This window comes from Vigna unguiculata, chromosome 9 (genome assembly GCF_037176805.1).
Source record: "Vigna unguiculata cultivar grain cowpea cultivar isolate G323 ecotype 2 chromosome 9, ASM3717680v1, whole genome shotgun sequence".
Classification (NCBI taxonomy): domain Eukaryota; kingdom Viridiplantae; phylum Streptophyta; class Magnoliopsida; order Fabales; family Fabaceae; genus Vigna; species Vigna unguiculata.
In genome coordinates, this window is record NC_140800.1 from 40,213,502 (window position 1) to 40,228,570 (window position 15,069).

The window sequence follows — 15,069 nt, forward strand, 5'->3', positions numbered from 1 at the left end:
CTAACTTCTAAATATCGAAAGTGAAAACAATTTTTAAATAAAAGTGAATAAAATAGTTCCTCTTAGTCAACCATGAGTACCGAAAGTGCCGATAAAGAAAAGAAAAGGTAGAAAAAAAAAACTTGAAAGTGCGAATGTTGGTATGAAATGGTGGAGTTAAAGTTTACTTGAACATATTTTAAAAATTAGCATGTGGTTTGGGTTTGAAAAATGGAGTGAAGAATACATGAAAGATACCAGAAAATACTTTCCTTTCTTTTTTTTTTAAATTGAAGTGTGAATCTAAGTTCCATATAAGATAAAAATGAGAAAATGGAGTACTGTATAAGGATAAAGAACCATAAATCTATTACCTTAAGGTTTTGAGTTGAGAGTAATGTCAATGTCTTATATGATTGGACTCAGGCTTTATTAGTGTTTGTTCTCCAATGATATCCATATGAGGGGGCTACCTAACACTTTTCTCATTGATCTTCCATTTTCTTTCTTTAATGTTCCAAAAATGTTTCCCATAAGATTACCTTTTGCATGATAGTATATTTCTTCAACTAAATTCATGAAATGTCATAATCATGTGTTGTCATGTACCATAGCCATTTACATGGTAGGAGAAAGAAAATGCATTGTTGATATGAAGAAGAGAACATATATATACTAATATTAATTGAAGGTGGTTGATTAGACATTGTCAAATATATGATCGTATCAAGATATTGGTCTTTTTGTGGCCACGTAACTCACTACTTCTCCACCAAATTTAACCTTAATTACACGATAACGAAATCAACTTATCCCCACCTCTTTATTAGCTAATTAATTCAATACTAACCACAAATTGTTAATTTGTTATTTTAGTATTGTTAATAATTAGTATTAAAAGAGTATTTTAGTAAACTTTATATCATTTGGTTAAGGTTGCAGCTTGAGGTTTGCAGGCCTGGGCCTACTCACATAAATTTAAAAAAAAAAAAAAAATTCAATTTATTTGTTTTACGAAAATAAATATTTATCGTGAATGCAACAATTAGAAGTAGCATTAAAAAAATAGTGATTTATTATATACTAGAAAACATAGTAATAAGAAAAAAAAGATTAAAGTACATTATAAAATAAATTTAGACCTGAACTTGTAAATATATATTATTTACAAAATAAAAAATAAATTATCAATACCTAAATAATAATAGAAAAATAAATAAATAAATAAATGTAACTTGTAGGAAAGGATGAACCAATCCTTATTTTACTCTGCTGTGAACGACAAATTATGTAAGATAGATTTAAATGAATTGATGAATTTAAATATTTAGTTCTAAATAATAAGGTTACGTTAAAGATCACTATAAATTTTAAAATTTAAATATTTAGTTCACAATATACTTATTTAAATGAATTGATGAATTTAAATATTTAGTTCTAACTTTCTTATTTGTCATATAACTCCTTAGGTAAAAAATTTGTGTTATAATATAAATATTTCTTTTAGTATATACTTATTATATTTTACTCTAATTTATATCAAACACACTTTTAGTTTGTATATAAAAAAAATATAAGTTAAAGTTGTTAAACCGTTTCTTTAAGATGTTGAACTGGTTTTACTCTCTTTATAATGAATTGTTTGGTAGGGTTCAAGTAACAATTTCTTTTAAATAAAGGAAAGTGTGGAAAAAAATGAAGGATATTTGGGTAGCACAAAAGTTAAAAAACGTGAAAGTTATTTGTATGAAAAGAGTAGAAATACACGATAAAATTATAATTTAGTTGTTTATTTTCTTTCATGTCTCTCATTGATGTTGTGTTTGTTTTAGGGGATTAACAATTGGTGAAGATGGTTTAGGAGATGATTTGAGCGTTCATTTCACTGAATATGAAAGTGAGGAGAGGCGATCATTTGCGGGATGAGATGATTTTTCAATTTCGCATAGTTAGACTTAATTTGAGGGGATACTTTATGTAAATATCATTTTATCCTCAAATAAAAAAGCCATGTTTTCACTTGAAAATGATCCACAAAAGATTCAAAGGAAGAGGGATTCAATCCCTTTACTTGGAACCGATTCATGATAACTTTGAACCAATCCACAAGACTTGAAACCAACTTGGAGCCAATCCACGAGACCTTGGAACTGGTCCAATAATAGAAGACTCAATTTCCACCTCTACAAAATCAATCCATTATACCCTGTGAAAGTGGGTATGATCCTTTGCTTTGATCCACACATGAAATACCAAAAAATAAATAAATAATTTTATACATATCATTTTATATATATTAAAACATTTTTTTAATTTGGATTTTATTAAGGGTATTTTGGTAATTTTAATTTTATATCTATTAAAATATTTTTTAATCAATCACATAAATCAAATCACTTATAAACTTTTATAAATTTTACTTTCAAATTCACTCACTGTCACCTTTAGGTCCCTAAAAAAAACACATAATTTACTCTCAAATTTATTCCCTCACTCTTTTTCAAATTTATCAACTAAATTGAATACACCATAAATGAAGTTTGTTTAGAAAAAAAAAAAAAGAGAAAACATAATTGCTACACTACAAGAATCACTTGATAACCTATCTTTTTGTCATAATATAGGCACTACGAAAATAATCTTCTATATTTGTAAAAAAACAATAAAGGGTGAAATAATAAAATACAAAATGAGTGTAAAAAATTATTAAGTGCCTAAAAACATGATTAAAAAAAAATTCATCGTGATGATATGATTTTCGAGGATACATTGAAAAGAAAAATCTATTATATATTCTCAAGACTAAATAATTAAATTTACTTATAACATTTTTTTCCTATTATCAACTTTATCTTCTTCCTTTTTATTTTCACTTAAATAAAACAATAGTTTCTTTACTGTAATATTTATTTAGTGTAACTATTTCCTATTTAAAGAGAACGGGCTGCTCTCAAACAACTTGTAGAAGAGCTGTTTCAAAAATAATTATAATAAAACAAAATATTGTCAAATCGTTTGTATAAATACAAATTTTAGTTCATTCAATTGGCTAGATTTATGATCAGTAATCAATTTTTTTTACTTAATTTAAACATATAATCCATTAATGAACCAAGACCTACTCCCATAAACACCTATATATAGGTAAACAAAAGACTATAAAAAAAGGGACAAAAAAACAAAAATAACTGCTCATGAATAAGCCAACTTGACACAAATCTAATTAATGAATTGTGTTTTATTTATCTCCACTGGGTACAAAGGAAGACAGGGCTATATTGTAAGAAATTAAAAAAAAATATATATATAGCGTGTAACTTTGTAAATAATTAATGTTAAAACAAGTACGGATTTATTTTTTAAATAGATATGTATTTATTATTATTATTATTATTGATTACAAAATATTATTTGATTTGACTGTGAGTCAATTATATCATACTTCTAGTAGGAGAGATTTATTTATTTATTTTAAAGGAAGTTTTATAAAATACTTTTTTTTCTTTTTTTGGTAACTTTTTCTTTTTATACAAAAAAAAAAATCTCTTTTGAATTGATTGAGAATTACCAAACTATAAAATGAATGAATAGTTTTATTATACAATAGTTAAAAGTATATTTCTAATGTTTTAAATTATACTCTGGATGTGAAATATCCATTATTTTTTTCATGATCAGTTTTGTCTGAACAGCCCAATAACAATTAGTTTTAACATAAAATAAATAAATATTTTTATCTACAAAATCCAAATTCTAAGAATCCATCTATAAAGTATGGAAGTATAGTTTGTTTCAATGTATTTAATGAATTATATTGTTAACTTTATAGTCATGAAAAATTGACACATAACCCCCCACTGTTCCTCTATTAAATTTCAGTGCAGTTGTTTGTTATCTGATGTATCTTAATAATCACATTTAAAGTCAACACAATCAAACCACGTGTTTTAATATGTGGCATCAGATCAAATGAAATTGGCTCAAATTTAAATACTTCATTTTCTCAAAAAATATTTTATAACAAAAATTATACACTAATCAAAGAATATTTTATTGCATAAATTTAGTAAAAACACTTTCAACTTTTTTTTTAATTATTTTTATGTTTTTCAATTAATTGCTCTTAACTATATGTAAGCATATAGTTGGAAAATTAGCTTTAAAAAACTAAACAAGTATTATTATTTTGAGATGAATATAGTAAGTTTCTTAATTATTACTACAATTAATCATCTTAAAAATAATTTTGAATGACATAAAATTTGAAGCTTAAAATTTCATAACAAGGAATGACATTTTACTACTATTGCTAATACTGTATTAGAATTGAGATTTGAATTTGAAGGAATAGATTTGTATTGATCTTAGTTAATTTGTAGGTGAAGAAAAAATCGTTTGAATTAAAAAAAATAGTATAATTTAAATGGATGTGAATGAAATATTTTTTATGATGTAGTTAATAAAATTTAATAATTTTTTATTTTTTAATAAATTAAATTTAAAAATAAATATTATTAAAAGATAAATATTATATATACATATATATATATATATATATATATATATATATATCCGAATCGATTCTTTTACATATTAATATATTTTATTTGGTTGTAAATCTTTGCATGAAAAATTCAAAACTAAATTTATATCGATTAACGTATTTTTATGTCTTGAAATTCGAGCTTTCTTTATGAATATTGTTTCCTGTGTTTTCATCATAATAAGATATAAACAAAGCATAAAAAGTTTGTTTTGAGCTAAAATGAAAATTATAATATGACCATTATATTAAAATAAACATAAAATTAAAAAAAATATATGAGTTTTACAAAAACAGCCATTGCGTAGTACATTTCACACAAATTCGAACCCAAAAATTTTAAAGTTATTACAAAATAAGTACACAACACATTTATGGTGGTCTTTGTAGGTGTCCTGAATTTGCACCATTATTTATAGAGCAGAAGGTGACCATCATAAAATTCAAACACACATAACATGGATTAAATTAATAGAAAAAATTATAAAAATTTCAACGCTATCAAAGGAAAATCAAAATCAAAGTTTTCAATCTTAAATTTTATTTCATCAAAGACTTAAAGCTTGAAATGTCATTTTTTCAAAAAATCATAATTTCCAATTTACTTATAATAGTCACAAAATTATAATATTATATATATATATATATATATATATTAAATTAATAGAAAAATTTATAAAAATTTTAACGTTATCAAAGGAAAATCAAAGTTTTCAACCTTAGATTTCATTTCATCAAAGACTTAAAGCTTCAAATGTCATTTTCCAAAAGATCATAATTTCCAATTTACTTATAATAGTCACAAAATTATAACATATTATATATATAACATGGATTAAATTAATAAAAAAATTTATAAAAATTTCAATGCTATCAATGAAAAATCAAAGTTTTCAAGCTTAGATTTCATTTCATCAAAGACTTAAAGCTTCAAAATGTTATTTTTCCAAAAAATCATAATTTCCAATTTGCTTATAATAGTCACAAAATTATAACATATTATATATATATATATATATATATATATATAACATAGATTAAATTAATAGAAAAATTTATAAAAATTTCAACGCTATCCAAGGAAAATTAAAGTTTTCAACCTTAGATTTCATTTCATCAAAGACTTAAAGCTTGAAATGTCATTTTTCCAAAAGATCATAATTTCCAATTTACTTATAATAGTCACAAAATTATAACATATTACATATATATATATATATATATATATATATATTAGGTGATATAGATTTTCTCATGACGAAGATTAAGTAAGTTGAATCATAATTCAACCGTTTAGACTGTTACACTTTTAAAAAAAATGAATTACACTCTAACTAATAACTATAACTTTTGGCATATATATATATATATATATATATATATATATATATATATATATATATATATATATATATATATATATATATATATATAAAAAAGAGACCGAGAGAAAAAGTAAATATGAAAATCTACCTAAGATTACCACCGCCGCTTTTTCTTTTGTGATCAAAATCTTTTATACTTATACAAATTGCTATACTTGCATCTAACTAAAATAATCCATTGAATGTACATAACAAAATATTTTGCATAATCTATTCAATCTTTATGAATTTATACATATAAATGATTTAATCTACGTGAAATCAAATAATGTACAATAAAAAAAAAAGTAGAACTGGAAATGTTTAGTTAAAATTCAACATTATAAAGAGAAGTTAATATGATTCAGTTGTAATTAACTTTTCAACTTGTCTTAGAAAGTAACATACCACCCAATCCTCGTAAAGGATACAATTAATGAAAAATTTGGGAACGTTGCTTTTCTAAGAATGCCTCATATCAAAACTTTTTTTTTGTTAAAACTTATTTATCTGAAGTAATTTCGTGGGCCATAATCATCAAAATTACACACCGCTAAAGATTTTTATATAGCTTAATTACACATATCCCTACCAAACACGAAACACCTTAGGAAATAAAACATAATAAATATCCACTAATAACGTTACTTTTCTAAGAATGAGCCATATCAAAACTTTTTTTGTTAAAACTTATTTATTTTAAGTAATTTCATAGACCATAATCATCAAAACATACTCTTAAAGATATTGATATAGCTTAATTACACATGTCCTTAATATTCGACTAATACTTATCAGCTGTATTTCAAATCGGGAAGAAAAAATGAGTAGTAAATACCACATCATTACTTCTGGTTCACACTCGACTTTTAATAAATATTTCATAAATTAATTTGCAAAATATTTCTCCACTAATTTTTTCAAACTTAGCTTTTTCTTTTGTATGTATAAATTAAATTTATCTTATGAAAAAATAATTAGTTTTTTTTTTATTTTATCTCCAATATTTTTTGTTGTTTTTTTGCAGACATTTCTTTAAAATATTTATCGGATTAAGTGCTTACAACTAGCTAAGTCAAAAAGTTATAACTAATTTTTTTATTTGGTAGCATAATGGTCAAAGCTTCACGATTCGATTAACTTGATCTACTTGACTTTCGTCGCAGGACAATTCACGCCCTTTATAATAATTTTTTTCTCAATAATTGTCCCACTAGAAATTTTACTTTTGTAATGTGACTTATCCTACCTAATTTGTGTCACGAAATAATTGTATAATTCATAATACATCTTATTTTTGTAACATGATCAATTGTGTTATAATTAGGAGTTATAAAAATTAAGTTACTATAATAAAAGTTAGAAAGGAAGGTAGAAGAAAAATTAATAATATATTTGTCAATAAAAAAAAAAAAAAACTTGTGTTATAATTATGTTGAAAGCATGAAGGTATATACATGAATTAGGTTAAGTGTAGCAGAGAAAAACATTTAAAGGAGTCGTGCAGGGTACCCATATTCTTCCATCTCTACCTACTTCTTTAAAGACTCATTGTGACCGTCCACACCATGGAAGCAGGGGCAGTTGAAGCATATTAAATATTGCATGATAATATTGGTGGTAAGTTCATATTTAAGGATCCCTTTCTAGAACCTATTCTTAATTAATTACTATAAATATACTTTACCCCAACCCTCTCCAAACAACAGACTTCTCACTCATTACAATTTTTTCTCTGAGATCACCAAGCTCAACATGAAAAATCTTCTCCTTCCCATTTTTGCTTTACTCAGTGTAAGCTTCAACATCCAAAGTTTCTGCATATTATATAAATAATTATTGTACAAGTTATGAGGTTATTTTTGTACATGATATTGCAGGTTGCAGTGGTGGTAACCTATGGTGCTTTATCTCCTGAAGTTTACTGGAAGTCGGTGCTTCCTAATACACCAATTCCAAAGGCGGTCACTCATATTCTTCACCCTGGTTAGTTCCGATTCTTCTAAACCAATCTTATAAATACATTTTCAAACCACTCTACTTTCTGTAAACAATTTTTTGGTATTAGTTTTTTTTTTTAAATTATAAGTATTAATAAAGGGATTGTAACTGCTAGATGAACTTATATATATATATATATATATATATATATATATATATATATATATATATATATATATATATATAAATTTTTTTTTTCACTGTCCATTTTATCTATTATAGTATAAACTACTTTTTTATTTATTTTATCTTTTGAACTTTATAACTATTTTTATATTCTTTTTGAAAATATCTTTTTATAAATTTAACAAAAAAATAATTTAAATAATAATTAAAAGTGTTTCACTGCTGTCTTTTACCATTATTAAGGGTCTGTTCGTTTTAACAGACGGATTTGAGATGATTTACTGTAAGCATAAAAAGCGCGATTTACGAAAAGAAAAAAATTAAAAAAATACAGAAATCAATGCAAATTTGTTACTGTATACTTTCTTCGTATAAAAGAAGAGATTTACGGTTAAGTTTGAGAAAATGACTTAATAGACCTTAACATACTTTATTATATTATATATATACAATAATTTATTTTAACTTAATAAATATTCTGTAAATCTATAACTATATATAAAGGGGATTCCCTCTTTTGTGTCCACATTTCATAATTCCAACTTTACCCTTTATAATTTAATTATTTATTAAATTTTTAAAAATTAACGGTTACTTTTACAAGTTTTTATAAAATTATTTACTTATCTCCTTTTTCTTTTTTTCTCTTACTATTCATCAACAGTTATTTTTCTCTTATTTTCTCCGTACATTTTATTTTATTTTTTATAAATATACTTTTATTTTGTTTATTAAATTAATAACATTACAATATCATCAATTATTAATATAATTCAAAAAATGCGTACACACAGGCGCGATAGCGCCTGTGTTTACACTAGTAATAATAATATAAATAATAAATAATATAATATAATAATATAAATAATAAATTATATAATATATAATATAAATTTGCTGGTCGAGTATACGAATTGTATAATAGTAGAGTTCCATACTAATTTTTTATTTATTTAAAATAAAATACCATTCACAAATGTTTTTTATTTATAAATAATTAACAATACATATTATAATTAATAATATATATATATATATATATATATATATATTAATATCATATTTATTAATATATATATATATATATATATATATATATATTAATATAATACATGCATAATAATAATATTTATTATTAATTATATATAGATATATATAATAATTAAAATATTATTAGAATTTTATATAATTTTAATATTTTTAATTCGTATTAATTAATTATAATTATTTTTATAACATCAAATTACAAAATCATTCTCTTTTTTTACATAAGGGTATTATGGTAACTTAATAAATATATCTATTTTAACATATAATTTTATTTATCACATTAATCAAATCTTTCACTAACTTTCATAAAAATGATCTCCAAATCCACTCACTTTACCCTCTAAATCCACTCAAAAAAACACAAATATCCATCCACCTAAATCTACACAAATCCATTTTCACACTCTCCCCTATATCCATCTACACAAAGGAACACACCCTAACTGTAATTAATTCTGGTTCGTCATTACATTTTTAAACTCTATGTGTGTACTCTGCATGTAAGTACGTGTTATTAAATGCCACTTTTTCAGTATTCTGATACTTTAGATTTCTCTGCACTTTTTACCGACATAATTTGCCCTCTTTTGTTTTTTCCGCGAATTATATAAAAATTATATTTTAATTTTTTCTTTATTTTTTATGTAATTTTATGAGAGTCATTGATTTTTTAACAAAAAAATTTAGTAATACCTTAATTAATAACTTATATTAAATTATGTTCTTAAAATATAAAAATAAAAAAATGGAAATAATAATATTATTATTCTTAATTACACGAGTAATGATATATTTATATCCAATCTTTTACTCTACACATACTCAAGATCAATAAGATTATATTTGTATTTTAAAGTATAAAATAGTTTAAAAAATTAGTAAAAAATATAAAAGAATATTTTTTTTATTAAGTGTATAGAGGTAGAAAAATTAAAAGATGGTGAGCATGCCTGGTTAAACTCAATATTTTAAAGAAATTCTTAAAATTTTCAAGTCTGGTGGTAAGTAGCATGCTTGGTTGAAAGGAGAAACTTCATTAAGGTAATCAATCAATTTTCTTATAAACAATAATTATAGGTAAAGTTAATACGGAGCTTGAGTTTATGGCATGTTAATTAATTTTTTTTCTTATAAAATAGTATGTCATAATTATAATTTCATAACTTCAAATAAATTTTAATGTATAGGTGTGTTAAAAAGTAGTACTCTATGTATAGCATTGTTAAAAAAAGAAATCTTTCACTTTTTTATTTTTCTTTTATTTTTTATATCATCTTAGTCTACTGATAAAAAATGTCACTTATTTGTTACATATGAATTTATTTTTCTTCTTTTGTTTTTGCATTTATTTTGTTCTTTGAATAAGTATAATGGGAGTAAGAAAGTGGGTCAATTCATCACTGGAAGGTGATATGGAAAATAAAACCAACTCTCCTTAAAGAAGCATTTATTTTACTTTTTTATATATGTATCCAAATACCATCTCCTTTCTTAATTGTATTAAATCTAATTAAAACAAAAATTTATATGATATATACATTTTCAACTGTATTCATATTAATTGAGAAATTTTAATTTCTTACCTTCACAGGTGGAACGTGTTAATGGTATTTAGATCAGTGCCTCGAAATGATTTTTTTTTTTTCTGCATATAAATAGTTTTCTTTGATATGTATAATTGGATAGCGAAACATATAATATAGATTATTAATAACGGAAACAAAAGTGTTCTAGTTTTAAAGTATAATTAAAAATGAAATAGAAAAAATAGTCTATTTACATTAAATAAAATATCTTACTATATATGGTTGTATTTATAATATCATAACTAATGAAAACACACCCATATCTATCTACCGCCTTAGTTATCACAATTATTAAATAAAATATCTTCCAGCATGTTTGTTAAAAAATTAAAAACATTAATTTCGGCGTACAGAACTTCATAAAGTTTGTTACGTGGAGTAATCAGACTTAACTAGTACTGTTGAACTGATGACATAAATTATGCAGAAAGAAAGTAACAAAGTTATGCAGAAGAAAGTAACAAAATTATGCAGAAGAAAAGTAACAAAGTTATGCAGAAAGAAAGTAACAAGTAGGTTGTAGGTTGTGAGCTCGGTAGTGTGAGTGTAAGTTCCAAGGTTGTTAGAAAGGAGAAAATAGAATACTATATAAAGATAAAGATTCATAAATTTATCGTCTTAAGGTCTTGGGTTAAGAATGATGTCAATGATTTATGTAGTTCAGTTAAGATAAAACTCTCTTTATAACCATAACTTATAAACATAACAAGTTGCAGAAACTGGTATGGCTTGTGATAAACTAAGAACAGTGCATTCACGATTTTGCAGATTGGGTTGAAGAGAAAAGCACAGCGGTGAACGTTGGAAAGGGAGGGGTGAACGTGCAGACAGGAAGAAGAGGAGGTGGTGGCACCAAAGTGAACGTTGGAGGAGGAAAAGGAAAAGGAGTTTCAGTGAATACAGGTCACAAGGGAAAGCCAGTGTATGTTAACGTATCGCCATTTGTGTACAAATACGCTGCCACAGAGACCCAATTACACGATGACACCAAAGTGGCACTCTTCTTCAAGGAAAATGACTTGCATTACGGAAAAAAATTGGACCTTCACTTCACTCCAAGTTCCAACCAAGCCACATTCTTGCCACGCCAAGTTGCAGATTCAATACCCTTTTCATCGAACAAGGTGAACGATGTCTTCGCCAAGTTTTCCATCAAACCCGAGTCAGAAGAGGCTAATATCGTGAAGAACACTCTTAATGAATGTGAAGATACAAGCATCAAGGGCGAGGAAAAGTACTGTGCCACTTCGCTCGAGTCCATGGTTGATTTCAGCACTTCGAAGCTCGGGAAAAACGTTGCCGTTTTGTCCACTGAAGTGGACCAAGAAACGGGGTTGCAGCAATACACCATTGCACCGGGAGTGAAGAAGGTATCGGGAGATAACGCTGTTGTGTGCCACAAGCAGAGTTACCCTTATGCTGTCTTTTACTGTCACAAAACGGAAACCACCAGAACTTACTCTGTGCCATTGGAGGGTGCTAACGGGATCAGAGTTAAAGCTGTTGCAGTGTGCCACACTGACACGTCACAGTGGAACCCCAAACATTTGGCGTTTGAAGTGCTTAAGGTTAAGCCTGGAACTGTTCCAGTGTGCCACTTTCTTCCAGAGGATCATGTTGTTTGGGTTCAGAAGTAGATTTCTTTAATCATCTTCCAGAATAACTAGTTTCGGTAGCATCTGCTACTTGGTTCATGCATATGCTGCATGTATTGTACTATGTAGTTTTCTTCATATATGCGTAATTTTCTCTTGTTTGTTTAGATACTTTAAGGTGGCTTATGTATAAACTATGATGATGATGCATTGTGTGTTTTAATAGTGATTTGATATAGATGCATTTTCTTACTGGTTGATCTGTTGTTATTTTTGATCATTTTTTTTTGTCCAAAATTACTTTGGTGATAAATTAGTGACCTAAAATATAACATAGTTCACTAAAATATATCTTATTTAACTATTTAAAAGGCAGGCCACTAAAAAATATATAAATGTTTGACAAATACCTAAAATTATTTATTTTATTAGGAAATCCTAATATATAAATAAACTTGTTATTTATTTATTTATTGTTATCTCCTATATTTAATATTTTTTATATTATCATAAATTTTGTTTTATGGAATTATTTTAGTATTTGTTGAATTGTTTTTTAGTTTTTATGTAATTCAAATTTAAAAACTATTTAATATTATAAATTGAAGTAATCGATGTGTGAAAATTAAACTCGATAAATATGACAAAAATATAAATTTAACGTAACAATAGTTTTAAATAAGAAAAGAAAATGATTAATTAGTTGTATCTTCTCCTCTAAAACAGAGAACATCATTAGTAGGCACGTGTCCTATGATTCTTTCAACAGAGGATAACCCTATTCTCCTTATCAGTGAGAATTAATGAAGTTTTCAACTGATTTTGCTTTATTGGAGTCATACAAGGTCTGAAGAATATTTCTTTGAGGTGTGCTAAAAGTTTTAAAATCGTAAATCCTTTGCCTTATGTTTGGACAGAGACTTTTTTTAAATTATAAATCCTTTATTTTGTGATCGGACGAAGTATTTCAATTATATTGAAAAATTGAAATTCATCACATTACATTTGGATAGTTAATAATTAAATTTCTTTTATTTTTTTTATATAACTTATTTAAATAAAAAAATTAAAATACTTTACATTTTAATTTTATATTTGAATAAAACAATTTTTTTTATTGGCAAAGAATTAAATTAAATTAATAATAAAACACTTAAGGGTGTTCTAATCCATTTATAAAAAGATGAGAAAAAGATGCAGTGCAACTTCAAAACCTGTCAAAACAACAATCAAACTTTTATGTACAAAAGCTAAGACTCCCCTAGACATTAGGTATAAAATATATATCATAGAGGCCTTCGAGCAACATCTAAACAACATTCTTGAAAAGGAAATAGAGCTTGAGTATGTGCCAACAACATACTATGCTACTACAATAATCTGGCAGAAGAATTAAAACTTGACTTTTAATGCAAGAGTTATGCCTTCCCAACGTCAAGCTTAATAAGAATCTTAATATTAGTCATCCAGATCACACCTTTTCCAGATTGAACTTTTTGTGAGATAAAATTTCATTTTAACAATATTTATATAAATTTTAAAACTTTTAATTAAGATCTTACACTCAAGTATGATTGTCAATTTTATGACGTGACATTTACATTATTATTCTATAAATATCGTTACAGAAACTTTGATAACAAAATCTTTCCCAAATACTTACTGCATCCTAAAGAAAATTATTTTCAAATTTAATTAAAATTATAAATTATGATATTAAAAGAAAATTAAAAATTATTTTCGTTAAATATCGTCAATATTTATAAAAGATCTGGTCGTCACCGTTTTTTTGTAACAAACAAATAATATCACGTCCCATGACTCTTTCAACAAAGGACAACCCTATTTTCCTCATCAGTGAGAATTAATGAAGTTTTCAATTGATTTTGCTTTAATAGTCAAACAAGGTGTGAAGAATATTTCTTTGAGGTGTGCTAAACTCAATAAATAATGGTCGGTTTGTACTAAGAGGTGCCCATAACTTTTCTTTATAAAAGAAACACGATAATAATATATTTTAAAATGTGAATACTTACTATAAATCAAAACACAATTCTTAATTTTCTTCTCTTTTCATTCTAATATTTATAAAACCAAATCTTGCATAAAATTTTATATTCTACTTCTAACATAGTATATAAAATCAGATTGGATGATTCTTTTATAAACACTTCTCATTTTTTTTACAAGTTTGATTTATACGTAACTTTGAAAAATTAGAAGAAGATATTTGTTTTCGCTCTTTGTTAATTTGGAATGCATCATTTTTTTACAAACTATGTTGTTTTATGGAATTGCATTTATGTATTGTTATCGATAATCTTATTTAAAATTTTCACTGTTTGTTAGGACTCTAGTAATTATTATAAGGGTCGTTAGAAGATTAACTTAAAACTTATTATTCATTTACAAAATTGTAATGTAATATTTAAGTAGGTTAGAGTGTATCACGAGATTTAAACTCATTAGCTTGGAAGAAATTGTTAACGATATTGTAAAATTTGATTTTTATATAGTATTGGTATTTCTCTAGTAGTTTATATTTACTTTTGATATTTAATATTTTTTATATAAATAATATAATAAGATGAGAAACATAAGTTGACAAACAACAAAGAAAAAGATAGAAACTAAATGTAATATGTAAAGAACAAAGAATGATGATATAGCAAACGAAAAAAACTATTAGAAAAAGAACTTATATAGAAAAGGTAATTAACACGATTCAAATGACAAATATCATTTGACTTAATGCAAGTAATATGCAAATATCATCTTTTAAGGATTATTTTTTTTATCACAATTGTTTTTTAATTTTATCCTTT

General features: G+C 25.0%; 1 protein-coding gene across 1 annotated transcript; it reads left to right on the top strand.

Annotated features, from left to right (window-relative positions):
* The first annotated feature begins 7,472 nt into the window (after window positions 1–7,472).
* Window positions 7,473–12,502, top strand: RD22 (BURP domain-containing protein). The gene is made up of 3 exons (XM_028048641.2): window positions 7,473–7,680; window positions 7,767–7,872; window positions 11,418–12,502. Exons 1-3 carry the CDS (start codon window positions 7,642–7,644, stop codon window positions 12,284–12,286), a joined length of 1,014 nt encoding a protein of 337 aa, XP_027904442.1. The 5' UTR covers window positions 7,473–7,641; the 3' UTR covers window positions 12,287–12,502.
* Window positions 12,503–15,069: the final 2,567 nt, after the last annotated feature.